General features: G+C 40.4%; 1 protein-coding gene, 1 long non-coding RNA gene and 1 other non-coding gene across 7 annotated transcripts; 1 reads left to right on the top strand and 2 right to left on the bottom strand.

Annotated features, from left to right (window-relative positions):
- Positions 1–113: 113 nt before the first annotated feature.
- znf687b (zinc finger protein 687b) lies at positions 114–13,830 on the bottom strand. Of its 5 annotated transcripts, none has more exons than XM_051663661.1 (10): positions 13,757–13,830; positions 9,919–12,229; positions 8,603–8,904; positions 7,967–8,151; positions 7,600–7,776; positions 5,958–6,120; positions 5,045–5,383; positions 4,500–4,612; positions 4,273–4,375; positions 114–1,801 (listed from the first exon to the last, which is right to left on the bottom strand). In XM_051663661.1, exons 2-10 carry the CDS (start codon positions 12,206–12,208, stop codon positions 1,211–1,213), a joined length of 4,263 nt encoding a protein of 1,420 aa, XP_051519621.1. In that variant the 5' UTR covers positions 12,209–12,229; positions 13,757–13,830; the 3' UTR covers positions 114–1,210. The 5 variants fall into 5 exon arrangements, with proteins under 5 accessions (XP_051519621.1, XP_051519622.1, XP_051519623.1 ...); XM_051663662.1 differs by lacking the exon at positions 13,757–13,830 and adding an exon at positions 13,546–13,596; XM_051663663.1 differs by lacking the exon at positions 13,757–13,830 and adding an exon at positions 12,324–12,835 and having other exon boundaries at positions 8,603–8,847.
- Positions 5,470–5,606, bottom strand: LOC127421687 (small nucleolar RNA SNORA13). The gene has a single exon (XR_007894052.1). It is a non-coding gene; the product is annotated as a small nucleolar RNA SNORA13 (small nucleolar RNA).
- Positions 13,831–15,242: 1,412 nt separating the features above from the next.
- On the top strand, positions 15,243–17,122 carry LOC127421026 (uncharacterized). Its single transcript, XR_007893924.1, has 3 exons — positions 15,243–15,356; positions 15,684–15,811; positions 15,935–17,122. It is a non-coding gene; the product is annotated as an uncharacterized LOC127421026 (long non-coding RNA).
- Positions 17,123–20,183: the final 3,061 nt, after the last annotated feature.

Raw genomic sequence — 20,183 nt, forward strand, 5'->3', positions numbered from 1 at the left:
ATATTATTTTTAAGAAATGTGGTTTTTAACAAGCACATACTTTTTTTTGATAGAAAAGACGCTTATCGATGAAAAAAAAAACACTAACGACATTCATATTTGTACACAATTCATAATAAAACACAAGCAATCCTTCACACTCAACGTCAACTTGTTGATTCTGATGAAGTCATAATACACTAGGCTCCTTGTCCAAATAAAAACATCCATTATCAGTATTTCAGCTAATGAAAAAAAATACAAATACAAACACTGAACTTATTCACATTTTCAAATGCGACAAACATACAAAACTTTAATGTACTGCATTTATACACATATAAAACGCACCTAAGTGTATCTGTGTTTGAAATGTATTCTTGTGTTTGCTTATATTGATATTGTTTTTGTATTTAAACTGTTTACAATCCATCAATAACCTTTGACCTAATATACCATCTCTTTATCTCCTATTTCCAATCAGTTTTCTATAGTTTTCAATAATTATCAAAAGACTGATGAAAGCTTAGTGTAAATAAATATCAGTACTACAATGTCTATACAATGTCATTACATTTAAAGTCAGTGTTTTTCTTTTGTGTTTAAAAAAACCTTCATTAGCACCTTGCTTTTGCTGTAATGGTTTTATGGATTTGAGCTCAGCTAAACAAAACCAGCAGAGACTGACCAGCACAAACCCTGTCTGAGATACAATTTGACCTGTAAATATTTAGGTGAAAAACAAACAGCAGAGGGATTTTGGAAAGAGGGAGCGAACGGAGAAAAGGGGAAATAAACATGAATATCTTTGTATTTTTCAGAAGACAGATGAGATGAGAATCTTATTAACATTACAATCATGAAGACAGGTCAAATATTTAAAATTGTATTATTAAAGAGATAGCTCACCCTAAAATGAAAATTCTGTCATCATTTAATCACCCTTGTATAGTTCCAAACCTCTATAAATTACTTTCTAATGTTAAATAAAAAGTGAAACATTGTTGCATCTTTTTTCTGTATTTTAAAAGTGAATGTTCACTTTGGCTGTCATTTCGCATACCATCTCAAAAGGGTCAAACAATTTTGGAACAACATGAGGGTGAGTAACTGATGACAGAATATTCATTTTTGGGTGAACTAGACTTTTAATTTTAAAATATTCGTATTGAATGTTCCAAAGCCTTGTCCTGTTTCCAATGTCTTTTCCTTTTTTCCTGTGTCTCTCCTTCTACAAGGGTTTGTCGGTCCTGTGTGCCGTGATGAAGGCCATACCATGTGTGCGGAAGTGCGTGTTCAGGTCCGAGGCTTTGTCGAAGCGTCGACCACACACTCTGCAGCTGACCCCTCCCTCCCCCTCCTCACCCGCTTTAGGTGAGGAGGGAGAGCCGTTCTGTGGTGACGCACCAGGTGAAGCGTTCCCACCACATTTGTCATGCTGACCTTGCCGTAAGCGGTGCGTGATGAATTTGTGGCGGCTGAGAGAGCCGGCCGAGGCGAAGCAGGCTCCACACTGCAGGCACTGCTGCGATGCATTTTCTGCATCACAGTGGACAGGAATGTGCCGCTGAAACTCCTCGCAATCCTGGGTGGTGAAGCCACAGGGTGTGCAGCGGAATGTGCCATCATCCTCCTCTTGCTCGACCGGTCGGTTCTCAGATGCACGTGTTCTCTTCGCTGGACCAGAAGAGTCCTCTCCTGTAGTCTCGTCGGCATCGCCGCCGCTGCCGCCTACTGGGGGAGCTCCGCCCTCATTGTCAAGTTCTGATGAACTGCCCACCCCCTCACCTGGAAGTGAACGCTTTCTGGTGTTTGGACCGCTCTGAGAAAGGAAAATAATGAAAATCAGTATAAATGTGTGCATGTCCAGCTCCTATGCACTTGAACGGGGAAAGACCACAATCTACAAAACTGTTAGTCAAGAATACATTCAAGTAAGATATTTCAAAACAACAATAAAATCTGACAACAATGCAATCATAAATTGTGCGTCTTTAGCTCAAATCATGCCAGGTCCAGCTAATGCGCATGTATGTTTTTGATGAAAACTGGCAGGTGATGCCACTATCCAAAAGGTGATTGGCTCTTTTAATTTTAAGGTGAGATTTCCATTTTCCTGTTTATTATTTATAAACTAAGTAAAATATTTATTAAAGATGCACTGATACAAATTTTTGAAGACCGATTCAAGTACATAGTTTTATGTATCAGCCAATACGAGTAGTTTTATTTGTATACGTATGCCATTCTATTTGTGTATGTACATTTGATATCTTGATATAGCCAATATTAGCATTTTCATTGATTAAAAATTACAATTCTGAACTGTTTTACCAAGATATAGCTTACCTTTAAAAGTAACCCAGCTAACACATCTGATACGTTGTTCATGTTTTAACGGTTTTATTTTATGCATTTTGTTCTGAGCATTCACAGAGTGGGCAATCTGGTCTTAGTATTATTGATTGTTCTGGGTTTGTTGTGTTGAGCCTGACAGAGCTCGACGTTCATTTGATTGCTTTATCCTGTGTTGTTGATGGGCTAAGAAAAAGTGAAAGACAATAACTTCTATCCCTTTTTTTTAGCATATTCTTTACACAGAACATAAGATTGTTGGAGTCACAATAAAGACCATCTTGCACGAGTCTGATGAGAGTGCTCTTTCGCTCTCCCTAAAAAACAGGCGTGCGCAGAGAGAGAGAAGCCACATATATCATGTGAAGCTAGTTTCAAATGGTTTTGTTTCTTTTCTTGTTGTTTTTTATTAGCACATTTATGGAAAACATTAGGAATTATCCATTAAAAAAAAATCATGGATGACTGACAAGAGCTTGGAAAAGCGATCCCTCGCTCACACACACACACAATCATGCGGAAAGAGAGAGAGAGAGAGAGAGAGTGCACGCATGTGAGAGAAGTCGCATATATATCAGGTAAAGACAGATAAAATGAAAACTGATATTCTACATTTAAATGGTTTAAACACCAAAATGTTTTCAAACTGGTATAAGCGCCATGCACAACATGTGCAACCACGTCATTATGTTAATGTATCTGAAAATATAAAATGATGACACCGATACCAAGTACGGGTCTTTATCCCCCAGTATCAGCACGATACAAGGACCAGTACTGGTGCATCTTATAAATATATAAATACAGCTCTGGAAAAAATAAGAAGACCACTGCAAAATTATCAGTTTCTCTGGATTTACTATTTGTAAACAACACAATACTAATGTTTTAACTTATGAAGAGTTCAGAAATCAATATTTGGTGGAATAACCCTGATTTTCAATCACAGCTTTCCTGTGTCTTGGCATGCTCTCTACCAGTCTTTCACATGCTGTTGGGTGACTTTATGCCACTCCTGGCGCAAAAATTCAAGCAGATCGGCTTTGTTTGATGGCTTGTGACCATCCATCTTCCTCTTGATCACATTCCAGAGGTTTTCAATGGGGTTCAGGTCTAGAGATTGGGCTGGCCATGACAGGGTCTTGATCCGGTGGTCCTCCATCCACACCTTGATTGACCTGGATGTGTGGCATTGAGCATTGTCCTGCTGGAAAAAACAATCCTCAGAGTTGGGGAACATTGTCAGAGCAGAAGGAAGCAAGATTTCTTTCAGGATAACCTTGTATGTGGCTTGATTCATGCGTCCTTCACAAAAGACGAATCTGCCCGATTCCAGCCTTGCTGAAGCACCCCCAGGTCATCACCAATCCTCCATCAAATTTCACAGTGGGTGGAAGACACTGTGGCTTGTAGGCCTCTCCAGGTCTCTGTCTAACCATTAGCCGAGCTGCTTGAATGTTTGTGCCAGGAGTGGCATAAAGTCACCCAACAGCAATGTGAAAGACTGGTAGAGAGCATGCCAAGACACATGAAAGCTGTGATTGAAAATCAGGGTTATTCCACCAAATATTGATTTCTGAATTCTTCCTAGGTTCAAACATTAGTATTGTGTTGTTTAAAAATGAACATGAACTTGTTTTCTTTGCATTATTCGAGGTCTGAAAACACTGCGTTTTTTTTGTTATTTTGACCAGTTGTCATTTTCTGCAAATAAATGCTCTAAATGACAATATTTTATTTGAAATTTGAGAGAAATGTTGTCAGTACTTTATAGAATAAAACAAAAGTGTTCATTTTACCTATAAATAGTAAATCCAGAGAAACTGATAATTTTGCAGTGGTCTCTTAATTTTGTCTAAAGCTGTATATAAATATAAACAACCCATCTCATCTCATAATGTTGTCTACCTACTAAAGAGGTAGAGAATCCAAACTGACCTGTCTTTCTGTTGGCTGCCGAGTTCTGATGCCATGTCTGACTCGAATGTGCTTGTCTAAAATCAGACGACTACTGAATGTTCGCTTACCCTCTGAACAGTGCCTGAGGAAGAGAACAAAATAAATAGAAGAGCAAGAGAGAACTAAACAATTACAGAAATTTCTTTGGACAGTAAAGGCAAGACTGAGACGAAACCTTTGGGTTCCGAGATAAATATTTGACTCACGGGCAGTGGAAGACTCTCTTGACACCCTCGTGTATTACACGAACATGTCGACGTAAACTGTTGGCTGAACCGAATGAACGCTCACACAATCTGCAGGGGAACTTCTTCATTAACTAAAAGGACAAACCAAAAAAGCAGTAGAACATAAAAATTATATTATTATTAATATAATATGTAGCATATATAAAGGTTATTTGATATATTAAATAATGACAGGCTGGCTGGATATATTATCCAAATTATTACATGGCTACTTAGCAAATAAATAAATGAATTATAATTTGAGTTTGATTTGAAATTATTATTATTATTTGAGAAGAAAGAGACCACAAGTGGTACTCAGTGATGTGAGAGATGAGATATTGGAAATCAATTGCATGGGACAACAGTCAATTATACAACTTAGCATTTATTATACAAAAATATTTGACCACACAATGCCATGATTCTCAAATCAGAATGAAGAGAGCGGTTTAATAAACCAAGATACTTTTTAATTTCTCCACTTGTGTTTTCTTGTAATTGCAGTGTTTAAGAGTACCAACCGTGCCATGCTCTTTCTTCATGTGGTTAATGTAATCCTCTTTCTCTGCAAAGCGTTTCTTACACTCCCTGCACATCCACTCCATACTCTCACTCTCTGGAGAGCTAGGCTGCTCTTCATCCTCATTGTCTTCCTCATCTTCTTCCTCTTCCCTTTCTTCCCCTTCCTGTTCTCTTTCCTCCTTTTCCCCCTCCTCTTCCTCCTCGCCCTGTCCCTGGGTCAATTCATCTGAAGTGTTTTCCGCCGGTTTGGGTTTAGAAGTGGAGTTACTGGCAGGGGCGGAGACAGGAGATGAGGTGGGCGGGGTTTCGGCTTTGACTGACAGGGCTCGATGAGCAGTCTAATAAGGAATTTTGAAATGCAGGTTCAGTTAAAGGTGACCATGAATATGACTGATATTAATATGACATTTCAGACTAAGGTGGAGGTTGTAATTGGTTCGAGCTTTAGATAGAATGACACAGAAGTCACCTTGTAAAGGCCAAACCAACAGTTTTATTGTATGCCTTTGCTGACGCCACATTCTTTAGGGTAAGTACAAAGAATGGGTAACACAAAAGGCAAAATTGATTTGCAAAATAACAATTCATTTATTCTAGCTTTAACCAAGTTAATGGGCTAAGAGGAATAGTTTACCAAAAAACTATAATTCTCTCATCGTTTACTGACTCACATGTTGTTCCAACCCAGTATGGCTTCTTTCATCCTTGAAGCACAAAAGATGGTAGGCAGAATGTTCGTCACCATTCACTTTTCATTGCATTGTGCATTAAATTGTGACTGAGTTTGTTATAAGAAAGAGAGTCATATGGGTTTGGAACAACATTAGGGTGAGTAAATGATAACCATTTTCATATTTGGGTGAACTATTCCTTTAAAATGCATTTTCACACAGTTTAATAATAGATTTATACCTTCATGTGTTCCATCATGGAGCCTTTCTGGGCATAAAGTTTGGTGCAGTCAGGACATTTGAACACATGCACCTTTTGTTTAGCCAAATGAGTGTCAAAATGCATGTAGAGCAAAGGCTTCTGGGTAAAAACAGTGTCACACATGACACACTTGTAGATCATCCTACAGAACAAAAATATAAAAAGGGTCAGAGTTCATATCTTTCAGGAATTCGTCATCTTGACCACAACACATTTTATTTTACATCAACATATTTCAATCCACAACACCAAGCACAAACAGACTTGTGTGCAACAATATTATCATTAACAAAAACTGTTTTAGATCAAAAATGTTAATAAAAAATATTAATAAAACAATATATATAATAATATACCGGTACTGTTATTTTAAACAGAACCATTTTTTCCATGACTTCAAGACTAACTAAAATAAAAAGAAAATGACCACAAATTAATTTAGGAGACAATATATTATGAAACTAGATAGCAAAGGCCCAGAGTAATTTAACAATGGAAAACATATTTAAAATTATTTCAACAAATTCGTTAACTTTGGCAGCCCTAGTAAAACGAAACACTACAAATACAATGGAAAACTAAACTGAAACAAAGCACTGGAAAAAACCCTAAAAAACCAACTTAAAGGTGCAGTATGTAACGATTTTCATGTAATATTCGCATTTTTTTGCCAATGTGTGAACGGCTTGTAACGCTACTTAAAAAATAAGCCCTTTCTGGACTTCCTAGGTTGCCTATTAAAATCTGTAGACCGATTTTCATGTGAAGGGAGCGGGTCAGTTTTGCCGGGAAGAGAGCCTTGACTCAGTAATAGCTTCTCTTCTGCTATTCAACAGCGTCAACAAACTGCAAAACTAGGTAACGTTATCTTAGAGATGGAATCCAGCAAAAGGCCGGCTCCCAGCACAACACTGACTCCTACACAAACTCAGAGTAACACACAAAAAAAAAAAAAAAACTTATTTACTGAATCCAGTCTAGCTAAGCAGGAATGTGATCGTGGTCGAGCGAAAACTAGAGTGAACATCGGCAGGGCGTTTCTTTCTAATAATTTCAACGATCTTCTCTTTATACTAAAAGTCAGGTATACACGATAAATGTAAGCAAATACACTGGTTTCTTGATCGTAGTACAACATATGACATACAAAACATACAATAGTGCAACATAACAGTGCAGTGCAACAGTAAACTGTTTGGTATAGTTCGGTAGTTTGTAGCTGTATGTGTGTATCAGTATGCTATGTTAGCTGATAAGTAGTTTTAGTTTAGTCTCAAAGTTTGTAGTAAAACAATCATAACTATGTAATTTTAATTATGCTACCTCATCTGTCAGCATGATGCCAGCGAATCAGGTTGTCTCTTTGTACGTTACGTCATTGTTTTGGATGCTCGCTCGCGTCCCTATGGAGTGTGTGCACAAGCGTGAGCAAGAACAACAGGTAGTTGGCTGCAGTTCACTTAATGGCCACAGGTGTCATTAATAACAAGGGTTTCTGAATCTTACATACTGCACCTTTAAGACTGAAAACTAATGACAAACTAAATTGAAAAGTGTAAATATTTGCCAATAAAAAATAAATACATTCAAAACTATATTATCCATGGGTTTGTCAACCTACTTGGCCTGTGCAGCTGTAAGGGTGGGATGCTGGGAGGTGATGTGCCCCTGGGCACTCTGGGCAGATTTGAAGGCCATCGGGCAATTGGGGCACTTATGGAACACCTCACAATGTGCTGTTTGAATATGAGACTTGATAGAATTCAGACCTCCGAACACAACTTGACAACTGGAGCACCTGTGATAAAGGAAGTAATTTCAGTATGTGAGCATGTGCAAGTATGCTTGTAATTAAAATTATTTCCTTTCAGGAAATCTCACAAATGCCAGTTTATCCTTAAAGAATAGAGCTACAAGGGAACTGTGTTTGTGCAACTGCCTGAGTTATTATATAATACTGACAGGAAATTGCATTAATGCTCAGGAACCTGTAGCCGATGCGCCTGGCAAAGTGCAGGCAGGCCTCTTCCAAATGGGTTTGAAAGGTGGCTTGGCGGGCAGTGCCACCACACTCTGGGCACACATGGGGAGAACGATGCTTATGGATCCGCTGATGGGCTGACACACTGCACCAGTTTGGCAGCATCATGGGGGGAGAGCAAAGCATACAAGTCTGACAGAGCGAGAGAGGGGGAAAATCAAGGAGGTAGAGACAGGGGGCAACATTAAGAAGTTAGTAAATAAAGTTTTCAAGCCTATTTAAAATAAAAATGTTCAAGCCTATTTAAACTTCTACATTTATGAATACTGGGCCTCATTTAAGAAATATGAACAGCAAATTTATGTTTAAGTCTGCAAGAATGCAACAATTTGTCACAATTTACATAATAATGGTTTTTACAGTTGATTTACACATAAATGTTTTGTGCTCATGTTTTACAAATTAGGCCCATTGCAGGGCTCGACAAAAAGGATGGCCTGGGACAAGTGTTTTGGGCCAGTTTATGGAAACGTCACTTGCCCAATTGGGTCTGTGCTGCGTTGAAACTATGGTCTTACAGTCAATGATCTTGTACATGCGTTTTTATGCCTGGAAAAAGTTAACATTTAGTTTTACAACATACCGAATTAGGAGTAGCTCTGATTTGCTGGAAATGGGTAACTAATTCAGCCTTGCTTGAAAACTGTGCTTGGCATTCTGGACACTTGAAGTTGTTGTATTGGAGGGCCTCGCCTTTCTTGCATGGTAGAGGCATTAGGGCCTGAGGACTCTGGGGCCCACGGCGTGCAGGACTTGGCTGTGAGGAAGCCGTGCCTGGAGACGGGGAGTCCTTTAGTGGACTAGAAGTGGACGGTACAGGAGTTGTCCCTGTTGGAGTGGTAGAGGATGACAGAGGTGGAGAGGACAGTGAGGGAGAGAGCATACCTAGAGGATTGAAAAGATTTAATATTCTATTAAAGGGACAGTTCTGCATAATTTTTTAATACAATGAAAGTGAATGGTTACTGAGACTGAACATTCAGCTTAACATCTTCCGTGTTCAATGGACAAAAGAATGTAATACAGGTTAAAAGCAACAAGAGGGTGTTTCCTTATGGGGTAAACTCTCCCTATAAGCTATGGCTACAGAGCGCAACAGTGTGCTCCCACTATTTTAAGGTATCTTGGTTCCGAAAGTGTTTCTCACATTCATTTTTTCCCATTGGGTTTCTTAAGTCTTCATAAGAGTTCCAAGCCATAAATCAAATCAACCAGCTCTGAGGTGCATCTGAAGATTACAAGCGTTTAAATTATTACAATTAAACAATACATTATTTACAATTAAATATCAGGCAAAAAGACAAAAGTAACGGACTGTGTACTTATTATTATTAATTAACGTATTTCATTAGGGGAATGAACTACAATCACATGAAGCATTGCGAATGTCTTAAAAATGATGATCAATAAACTGTTGATTTTAATTTGTTTATTATATGTATAGAACGATTCAATATATTTATAGTTTTTAGTATACGTTTTTTGTTAAATAGTCACATATATACAAATACATAAGTAGTTTAAGAAAGTAGGGAGATCATGTTTGCCGCGATTTTCCGTTTGGTGGATCTTTTGCTTAAGTATCATGGATAGTGTAGTTCTTCACTGGGAATTCTGCTAAAAATAATATTTATAAATGTTAAAAGTTGAAATAACACAGACAGATGGCTTCAGCATGAGCAAATACCATCGATTAACAACCTTGGAGCTCACTGTAGTCTGTCTTTAAAGGTTTCTAAGTTATCATTAAAAATCAAATTCGGGCATCAATTCCCTTTTGGAAAAAATGAACCAGACTGCTGCACTCTATTGCAGTCTCGAAAGGCAATAGAAATACAGTTGATAAGTACTGTTAAAATACAGACAAAAACTGTTGCAGAACTATTTGGAATAACTTACCAATGGGAGTAGTGTCTTGTTGGCAAATCATCTGTTCCACTGTGACTGGTCGCATAACCAGATGTGAGCACTGCATCACAAGGCCCCTTTCCTTGTGCTCTCGCGCATGTAACAGCAGGCTGCATTTATTGAAGAAAGCAAGGCGTTTTGCGCAGTGATTACACGTGACCTCTATTCTCAAAGAGCGTCGGTCATAGTGTCTCGCCAGGCTGCGTTCCAAAGCAAAAGCATCTCCGCACTCCAGGCAGCGGTAGCCAGCAGCAGGTAAAGGAAGACCCCACTCAGGGGGTGGCGGAGTTGAGAGATCCGGACGGTAGCTGGGCAGCAAGTTCTTACTATTTAGGATCTTATTGAAAGCCTCTACCAGGCTAGACTGGCTACGCGAAATAACAGCACCAGTGCTGTTGACAATGGAGGCCGGTTTACAAGGTACGTGAACGTTGGCGGTACCTACGTTGGCAGTTTTACCGACTGTAGGCCGCACGCTTATTCCGCCCACAGTTGGTGTGACTGGTAAATTGGTGGCTTTTGTGATGCTAACTGCTGTGGCAGAGACCTTGGTCTTATCAACCATTTTGTTTTGAACTTTGCTGGCTGCAGCTAGCATGGCACTACTGGCTTCTAGAGTGGAGACTGGTAGTGTTGAGCATTTTACCACTTGACCCGCAGTGGCATCATTTTTTCTGGTTCCTTTGGCAGGGGTGGCCCGACTTCCTATTTGGGCTTTATTTGCATCTGTGCCTTTGCCTGCATTGGCAGCACCTCCTTTGCCTGCTACACGAGTAACTGTGCGAGTAATGCCTCCTGTTGACGTTTTAATGGTTTTGATACGGACTTTAAGAGGCCTGGAGGTGGCATTGCCACCAGCTATAGCTTTGCCTCCACTGCGTTGTGATGCACTAGTGTCCCCTGGGATGGACTGTGCAACGTTGCCCTCTTGATCTACGTCCATTTTCTCTCCATCCCTTTTCGCATCATCCTTGCCATCCACATTAGTCACATCTTGTCCATTCTCTGTTGACCCCTTATCTACTTCCATCTCCTCTTCTTCCTCCTTGGGTTCTCGAAGGTCAGCAGATGGTGATGAAGAAGCCACTGCTGGGCTGCAAGATCTCTTGTTAACAGCTGACGTTGGCATGGACGACTTGGGCATCTCAGGCTCTGGGCTCTCCGGTGAGTCTCGTTCTTCAATCACATGCTCTGGATTTCGCTCCTCTTGGGGTAAACTCTTTCCAGTCCCTGTCTGGACTGGTGCGGAGAGCCAGCTCTGTTGAGCCCGGGGTGAGGCAGGTGATGCTAGGGGGACGTCACCAGGTTTAGGGTAACCGCTAGGGGATATGGACGTTGCAGGGGGGATAGATGGAGATTGAGAACTTTCAGGAGGTGACCTCAACCTACGTGAGAGTTTTGGAGGTGTGGGAGAGTCTGGACTTTCATGGATGACCAATGAGCCTCCTGAATCAGGATCTGAATCCTCCTCATCTGAACCTTCGCGCCTAAATTCCGATGAAACAAGTTGTGGGGTTCCATTGAACGGTTCTGGTAAAGAAGTAGCAAGAGGAGATGAGGCCACAGCCCCAGAAACACGGGAACCAATCGAGGGAGAGGGCGATGATGGCGAGGAGGATGAAGCTGTGGAGGGAGTAGAAAGAAGTGGTTTAGGTGGGGGAAAGAAAGGAGATGCTGCTCCACTTGCCCCACTAGGAATCGCAGGGGCTTTGGCCTTGTCTGCACCTTCTAGGTTCATCTCCTGCTGCATATGTTGCTGTTGCAGAAGCTGCATTTTTCGTGCTCTTCCAACCGAGTCTCCAGCGCCTTGTGCCATCAAGGGCTTCAGCTTATTAAAGATGTTGCTGCCCTGTTTGGTGGTACTGGAAGCTCCAAGGACAGATCCTGGGGTCTCTGGATTTACCTTTGAGCTGCATATGGGCCACTGCTCTCCATTAGGCTGGCACCGGGACTGAGACATATGACTAGACCCACCTGATGACACAAATCCATTATGGTTGAGCGGTTCTGACACTGAGCCATCATCACCATCAAAGGGCTCAGGGCGAACCCGGTTCTTCACAATCACGCTTACAATTAAAGGGTCGCTCTGTGAATCTGTGGATGGGGATGAACTTCCCCCTACCGGACCGTCACCAGACTTTATGAGAGACCCTCCGCCTGTTCCTTGATGCCCCTCCACCTCATCCGGGGCTGACTGGATAGCTTCTTTAGCATCTATGTCAGGAATGTCAAACGCTGCCAACAGGTCATCGAAATCGGGGGTTTTCATGTCCCCCATGCCGAGACAGAGGACTCAATCCTAGAACACATGAGATAAAAAGTCAGAGAAATGTATGTGCTAGGAAATGAGATGCATTGAAAACCTGGTGAAATGCCTTGTGCAGTTTTCTTACTTTAGTGACATATTGTCTATTGAAATGGGATGGGACATTTCGAAGAGCTGGCACTTTTATTTAAATATCTTTGATTTGCTGCTTGCTATTGCTAGTCAGAAACAGGTGGATATAGGGGAAAAGGGCATTCTCATTCTAAACAACATTTTATTTTACCATAAATTTGGATACGTCCTGATTGCAGGATGATTACTGGTCCATTTCGCCTAATTTTTAATTAAAACGCATATCTCTACTAAAGTTAAGGATTACACTGGCATATAGATAACCTCAAAGCCAACAAATATGACCTAAATGCCACAAAACTCCAGATATGATTTCATAGGGTCTTCAATATAGGGGATTAATTGCTATATGGTTGTTCAAAATGTCAAAGCAAGTCATCTGTTTTTATAAAATGATTTTAACACCTATAAAAATGTTTTCTGTCCCCAAAATAAAGAGTTTTAAAGACACAATTAAAGTAGTCAAGCTATAATGATGAAATAAACAATGATTTTAGCCACATTTATCCACATTAATGTTATTATATTGCAGGTATAACTATAAAATCGTTAAATTTGAACAACAAAACAAAAATACATATAATAATAATAATAATAATAATAATAAAATAAATAAAAAAATACTCGTTTCACATCAAGCCACTGTATCTGACAAGTGAACGGCTATTGTTAGCTTTGGCTAACAGCCACGTATTGGCTCAGTATCGCCATAGCATTCGCGGGCGAATCTTACTCACATCTTCATGTCTGCATTACAAACGATAGCCCTTTTAAAACATATAGAAGGCGATGAACTGATCAAACATTCAACGTTTGCCTAATAATGCATATTTTACAGGTAACGGTGAGGCACAAACACTGTTTAGCACGCTACAGCTGCAGTGATACCAACAGGAGAACACAAGCGCTCATAGATGAAACACATAAAGAAATAAATACACAGCAAGAATAAACAGAGGAAAATATTGACTGTGCAGCTCCGAAACACACGCTACTCAGCGACTGTTTGAGTATAAATGACTGACACAAACGCCTGCAAATGGCTAAAAGCCGCAGCTGACCTGGCTAGCTACAAATTGGGACAGATATTGAATCGCTAATCGTAATATTAAAGGGTTTCTGTTATATTTAGTCCCTCTTATGCGGCTTGGGTGCAGTGACAGTGATAAATAAACAGCTAGTGGATTGATAAATAGATATCTGAGGTGTATTTTTACGTTTGTTCTGTCATGACGGCGGGGTCCGTGCTGCCCTGTCGCGAGGGTCATTTAAGCGCAGGCCACTCATGTGTATGCCAGTATTTACCTGCTTATAAATAACCTCGCATGGACGCCACATCGTATCTTTATGAGGATGCATTTTTATGTACACGTATATTATATTCGGACAGTGTATTTTCATGCACGGGCAGTTATTTTGTTTACCTACCTGTTTTTTTTTAGATTCCCGACTATCCTCGCTCCAGTTGAAGCGCCTTTACTTCCCGTCATCGATCGAGTACGGGCAGGTCTGGGCAGATAATGATAAAAATAATGGACAGGAAAATGAATTTTCGTCTTGTTTGGTTATAATTATACGTGAATGTATAGTTTTGATAAAAAGTAGCATTACATATCTATATCGAGCACAACATTTGAACAGTGCCGTTGCATTTATGTGCTGGTTTTATTTTTGTGTATTTACATCCTTTCAGGATTTCATTTTTCACTGTCGTTTGGTTGATTTGGTTTAGGCCTTTATTCAGGGATTGCGGTTTTTAACAGCCAGAAAATCACAGAAGCGTTACTTTTATTAGTTAACACCTAAAACAAATCTTAAGATGTGCTGAATATAAATCTTAAGGGGTGTTAAATGTAAATGTAGTTGGATATTTCTAATAATTACATGCCTATTGAACAGTAGCTTTCCTATATGCGTTAGAAGCATTTTGTTAATTCATGAGAATTAGATAACTCTCGTGTCTAATGAGATAATTTTCAAATTATAATTCAAGAGAAACCATCTCATGAATTATTATTTCACCAATAAACATTCTTGCCTTTCCCTCTTATCTTATCAAACACAAAGACAGAGACATCTCAAATAAATCTATTAATCTACTATTAAACACTGTTATGAGTCATGGGTAAAATAGACAGACAGACAGACAGACAGACAGACAGACAGGATATATATGGGTACATGATAAAACAGGGATTATGGTGAAGTGCCTAAGCTCCCAGGACCCAGTGCACCCGAAAATATACAGTAATATACACAGTAAATGCAGATTAACATCACTGAAAGAAAGGAAAAAAAATGCTAAGGTTTTATATATATATATATATATATCTAAAATTATTATTTATTTATTTATTTTCATTTGAGGTTTTCGTAGACTATGTTTTACTGCCCTCTACAGTTCATTGGCGACACGCATAACAATGAATCTATGGCGCTTTACCTCTGCGGAGATGCATTCATTTGTATACATTAAAATACACGTTGCATTATATTTGACAAAGATGTTATTGTAATACTATAATTTCCTTTAAAAAAATTACAATGAAGAAATAAACTAGCCTATATCGTTATTTCGTTATTACAAGAGCAAAACGTGTATTAGGAAAAACTGTACAGTATAAATATTTTTAGTGTTCTCAAATTTTGCCGTTTACTGTGTGTAAATGAACCTACACTTGGAGGACTGCTTTGAAATCTGTCATAAAGAGTAATATGAACTCACTCGTTAAATCAGTAACTTGAACACAGGAAGCTCTAAAAAGATACTTTTATTTGTGAAACTTGATGTAACCAATGCACATAACCAATGATGTAGGAAGTAATACGGGCGCAGCACGCAAGTATGGGCGTGTCAGTGACGTTTTTCTGTCTGTCCAATGGAAGATTATTTGTAAATATTTGAATTCCTGTGGGCGAGAGGGAAGTTCAAGAACCAGGGAGAAGTAAACGGCGGTTGTTTTTGAGTGAAAAAGTATTGTACACACTAAAACAATGATGTTATTTAATTCACAAGGAAGAAGAAACAGTAAGTGTTATGAACAGACTAAATGAATATGCATTGTATTTCAGGATACGGTAATTATCTAGAATGGCATGATCCACAATTCCCAGCATTGGAGGGAAAAGTCTGAACACAGTATGATTTAAAGATTAATTTGCGTATTAAAATGGACAGACCCCCCCAACCAAACCGCTGGACGAAATTTCTTGGCCACCCCAGATTTATCACTGTAATCTGCCCGGCCACCCATGTAAAACAATCTTGCAACCGCCCCTGCTGCTGTTGTGTTTTGATTCCATTGTTAGATATTTGAGGCAAAAGTAATAATATATGGTTTTACACTTTATTTAGGCATGTAATGTTCCCTAAAGACATTGCTAAAAAAGTTCCAAAGACCCATTTAATGTCAGAGACAGAATGGAGGAACCCAGGTGTTCAGCAGAATCAAGTATGGGTACATTACATGATCCATCAGCCTGGTATGTGTGTCTGCCTATTTGTGTGTAATGGATTGATAAATAGATAGCTGCCCAAATGTGTGCCCTCACTACACTCATTACTTTAAATTTCATTTGATTTATCTTTTTTTCTTTTCTTGTTAGAATACCATACTCTGCCTGATCTCGGCCTGCATCACCTTGGTCTAATGATGTACTACACTCTTATAATGGAATACAAAGACTATCAATGAATTGCCAACAAAACCCTTCATCAATCAACTAACAAAGGACAATGCATCTATGTGAATTTCTGCAGTTAATCCAGGATGAACTTCAAAGACATTAGTCATTAATCTTACAGTTCATACAAAATCTTTTAAACAATGGCCCTTAACACTTACTTAGTTTAATAATTTTAAACCATGACTTGCACTATACATAAGTAATATTGGCATTATATTCATGCTGTTAGCCAGAGGGGAACTGGCCCCCACAGTGAGCCTGGTTTCTCTCCATTAACCAACATCTTATGGAGTTTTGTGCTCCTTGACACAGTCGCCTTCAGCTTGCTCACAGGGTTTTTAAATACAATTATTATTTAATTACTTATTTTTCAACACAATTCACAATCGTATTTGATCAAACTACACAATGTTGACTAAGACATTATAGATGTTAGTTTCATTTTCTGTTAATGCATGATTTTCTGTAAAGCAGCTTTGAAACGATGTGTGTTGTGAAAAGCGCTATACAAATAAAAATGACTTGACTTGACTACAGTATCTTGCTCTTCCGACATCCTCTGCCTACAGCCCAATCCCAGTGACTTCAGAGCAAACATAAATGGAACCAAGTTCGGAAGAATGGACACAGTAAACAAAAGATGTAAAATTATGTCTGAGAGATGCTGGATGTATCTCAGCTCAGATCATGTCAATAGCATTTGTGCTTCCTTCCACTTCAGCGTTTGTTATAGACTATACTACGGGTGAGACTACCCCACCACACCCCACCCCACCCCACCCCACCCCACACTCTTGATCTCTGCCTAAACTGAGATGGAACTGCGCACAATGTCTCACTGTTCCTGTATTTATTATTCCTTATCAAGCTTATGTCATCAAGATTCTATATATGGTCACTTGGTCAATTTTGATTGGTGGCCCTGTTAAGTCAAAGGTCTAGCAACAGTGGAACTTGTGTTACAAAGTGCAGTTGAAATGTTTTATTATTAACAAATATATTTTTTCCTTCTTGAAATAACAATGATACTGTTTGTACCAACTTATGTTTACTGGAGTCAGCTTTACTAAGCAACTTGATGTATTTTACATTTACCAATAAACTTTTTAAAGGCTCCTACAGTCTTAATTTTTGTCCTTAGTAAAGTTTTAGCATATTATCCACCTCATCCACCTCAAAGTATCACATCTGTTAATGTAAATTCTGGAGAATACAACATCAGGAGTGAATCGGAGAGCAGAGGCTAGCAGGGTTCCCACGCGTCCTGGAAAAACTGGAATTCTGCAATGCAGTTTTCCAGTCATGGAAAATTCAAAAAATACCTAAATGTCCTGGAAAATAATGATTTGTCCTGGAAAATATTTCAGTATAATAAAACGGTTTGACTGTGTTGCTAGCATGGTAACATGGTAACGATATGGACTCGGAATAGGAGTCAAATGCAGAGGATGGCGTCACTGCGCGAGCGTGCCAAGAAAGGCGCGCGCCAGTTCGTTATGGACTTCAGGGAAGAATGGCGCTCCAGACTGCAGGAGCCATTCATCGAGGTGAGACTGTTCAGGTTCCTCTAGGGGAGACCACTCAAGGTGAAACTCTTCGACTGCCTTTGTGTGAGGAGGTGTGATGTTCGCCGGAGCACTGCAGTGGAGCAGAAAGTCTTCCCGTGAAGATTCCGCCCGCTGACTCATGTATATCGACAGCAAAGGTAGAGGGTTTGAAAATGAAAATGAAAAGAAAATGGTTATGCCAAACTACCCCCTGTGGAGAAGGCGGTAGCGGTGTACCTCTGCCCAGTGAAATCATGGCCCATACCTCCTTCCAAACCATGTCGACAAACGTCTGCTCTGGTGGGAAAGCGTACTCAGCGGCAGGACAAGCTGGATCAGCACTCCACGCAATAGTGGTGCTCCAGGTATTTCAAGCCAAGCTCCTCAAGCAAATGGACGAGCACAGCTTCGATCCAGAGACATTCAAAAAGCACCGCACCGCTACTGTGCATGCTATCGGGAAGTCCATAGGCAACCTGGCAGTTCTGGATCGACATATATGGCTGACCCTTACAGAAATGAGTGATAAGGAAAAAGCCACTCTGTTGGATGCTCCAGTGTCTCCAGCCAGCCTCTTTATAAGTATTAAAGTATTTATAAGTATTCAGCCTCTGTGAATACATTTTCTGAACATTACGTCGCAGCTCAGCAGCAGTCACAGGCTATGAGACACTTTATGCCCAAACTGAGTACATCACAGCCGGTTCGCCCTCGCTCTGTTTCGAGCCAGTACCTGATTAAAAGCCCCATACCTCACCGGCACCTGCATATCAGCACGTGCAGCAAAAGCGCTCCTAATGGGCACAACCCTTTGAAGCGGAAAGCAGAGCCCACGGTTCCCTCCGGGTATGCTCCAAAAAAGGCTCGATTGGAGACACAAAACATTGTTCCCCAATACTGTTTGGTTGGGAAAGGAATATTGTTGTTCACAATATTGTTCAAAATGTTGTTTCTTTGTCTTGCGCTCAAATAAATGCAATAAAAAATGCAATAAGTGCAAACAAGAATACAGCATTCGTTGTAAATGCACAAGATGCTCACACATTCTCAATAAAGAGCCCTTTTCCTCTTCAAAGCACACACATTATGCACAACCGCTTCCCTATAGTGAGCAACGCATTATATAATACGGTAAACTAACCAAATTGCCCTCTGCCCCATTACGCGGACGCGTGGCGAGCCCTAAGGTGTATTTCAGAATGGGTGCAAAAAACGATCGAACATGGTTATACGATCCAAGCTGCACACCGGCCACCCCATTTCAACAGCGTTCTGTCTTCCATGGTTTCGTCCAAAGACGTGCCAGTGTTACGAGCCGAAATACACAGTCTCCTCATGAAAAGCGCGATAGAGATTATGCCAAATTGTCAAGCCCAAAATCAGTTTTACAGCCGTTATATTCTTGTCCCAAAGAAAGATGGCAGGCTTCGGACGATCCTGGATCTGAGGCATTTAAATCGCACACTCACAAAGCGGCCATTCAAAATGATACTTATCGCATGTACGCCCACGCGATTGGTTTGCTTCGACAGATCTGAAGGATGCGTACTTTCATATCCAAATTGTACGACATCACAGGATGTTTTTGAGATTCACATTCGAGGGAACATTCAACGTCCTGCAATTCAGACTGTCTCTGGCTCCTCGCACATTCACAAAGTGCATTGATGCAGTTCTCGCCCTTCTGAGACTGAGCGGCATGCGCATCTTGAACTACCTCGACGACTGACAGTTACTAACGCAATCAGAGGCTCTGTTATGCCAGCACCGAGACTTACTGCTTCAGCATCTAAACAGCCTGGGCCTCAATGTGAACCGGGTGAAGAGCACACTCTCCCCCAGCCAACAAATCTCCTTTTTGGGAGTCTGCCTCGACTCCACAAGCGGGCGGGCACACCTCATGAGCGAGCGCCGTCAGGCCATTCTACAGTGTCTATCTCAGTTCAAACTGGGGAGAACACTTCCACTGAAGCTGTTTCAGAAAGTATTGGGATTTATGGCGTCATTCCATTAGGTCTCTTACACATGAGACCTCTTCAGTGCTGGCTGATGCGCCATGTGCCACGACATGCTTGGCCTTCGGGCCTTCTCTCCTCCATTTAATTCAGATGAGGAACAATCATAGCATTTGTTATGCCCTGTGTGGGCACTACATGCATACACTGTGCGTACACGCCAGTTCAAACTGTCTGATCAGCTCTTTGTATGCTATGGAGGAGCACAAAAGATGACTTGGGACTTAACTTTAGTCCTAAAAGCTCTTGCAGGGCCCCGCCTTTAGACAATGTCAAGTGTACTGTATCGTAAGGGAACGTCGGTTATGTACATAACCTCGGTTCCCTGAGACGAAGGGAACGAGACACTGTGAATGCTAGCTGCACTACAAGACTCAGAGTTCTTGAGGTACGAGCCATGCGCTCCTTGTTCTTAGTTAGAAATTCTGAGGAAATGGTGTTTGTGCACCTGCTTTTATAGCAGACAGCTTCGTGCCAAAACGGGCGGCGCTCCAACACCATAGCCAATATTAGAATATTGCCATTATTGTAGAGAGGTTTCAATTCCCTTCGTCTCAGGGAACCGAGGTTACATATGTAAATGAGACGTTCATCCTTTGTTGTTAA

The sequence above is a fragment of the Myxocyprinus asiaticus genome, chromosome 30 (genome assembly GCF_019703515.2).
Source record: "Myxocyprinus asiaticus isolate MX2 ecotype Aquarium Trade chromosome 30, UBuf_Myxa_2, whole genome shotgun sequence".
Lineage (NCBI taxonomy): Eukaryota > Metazoa > Chordata > Actinopteri > Cypriniformes > Catostomidae > Myxocyprinus > Myxocyprinus asiaticus.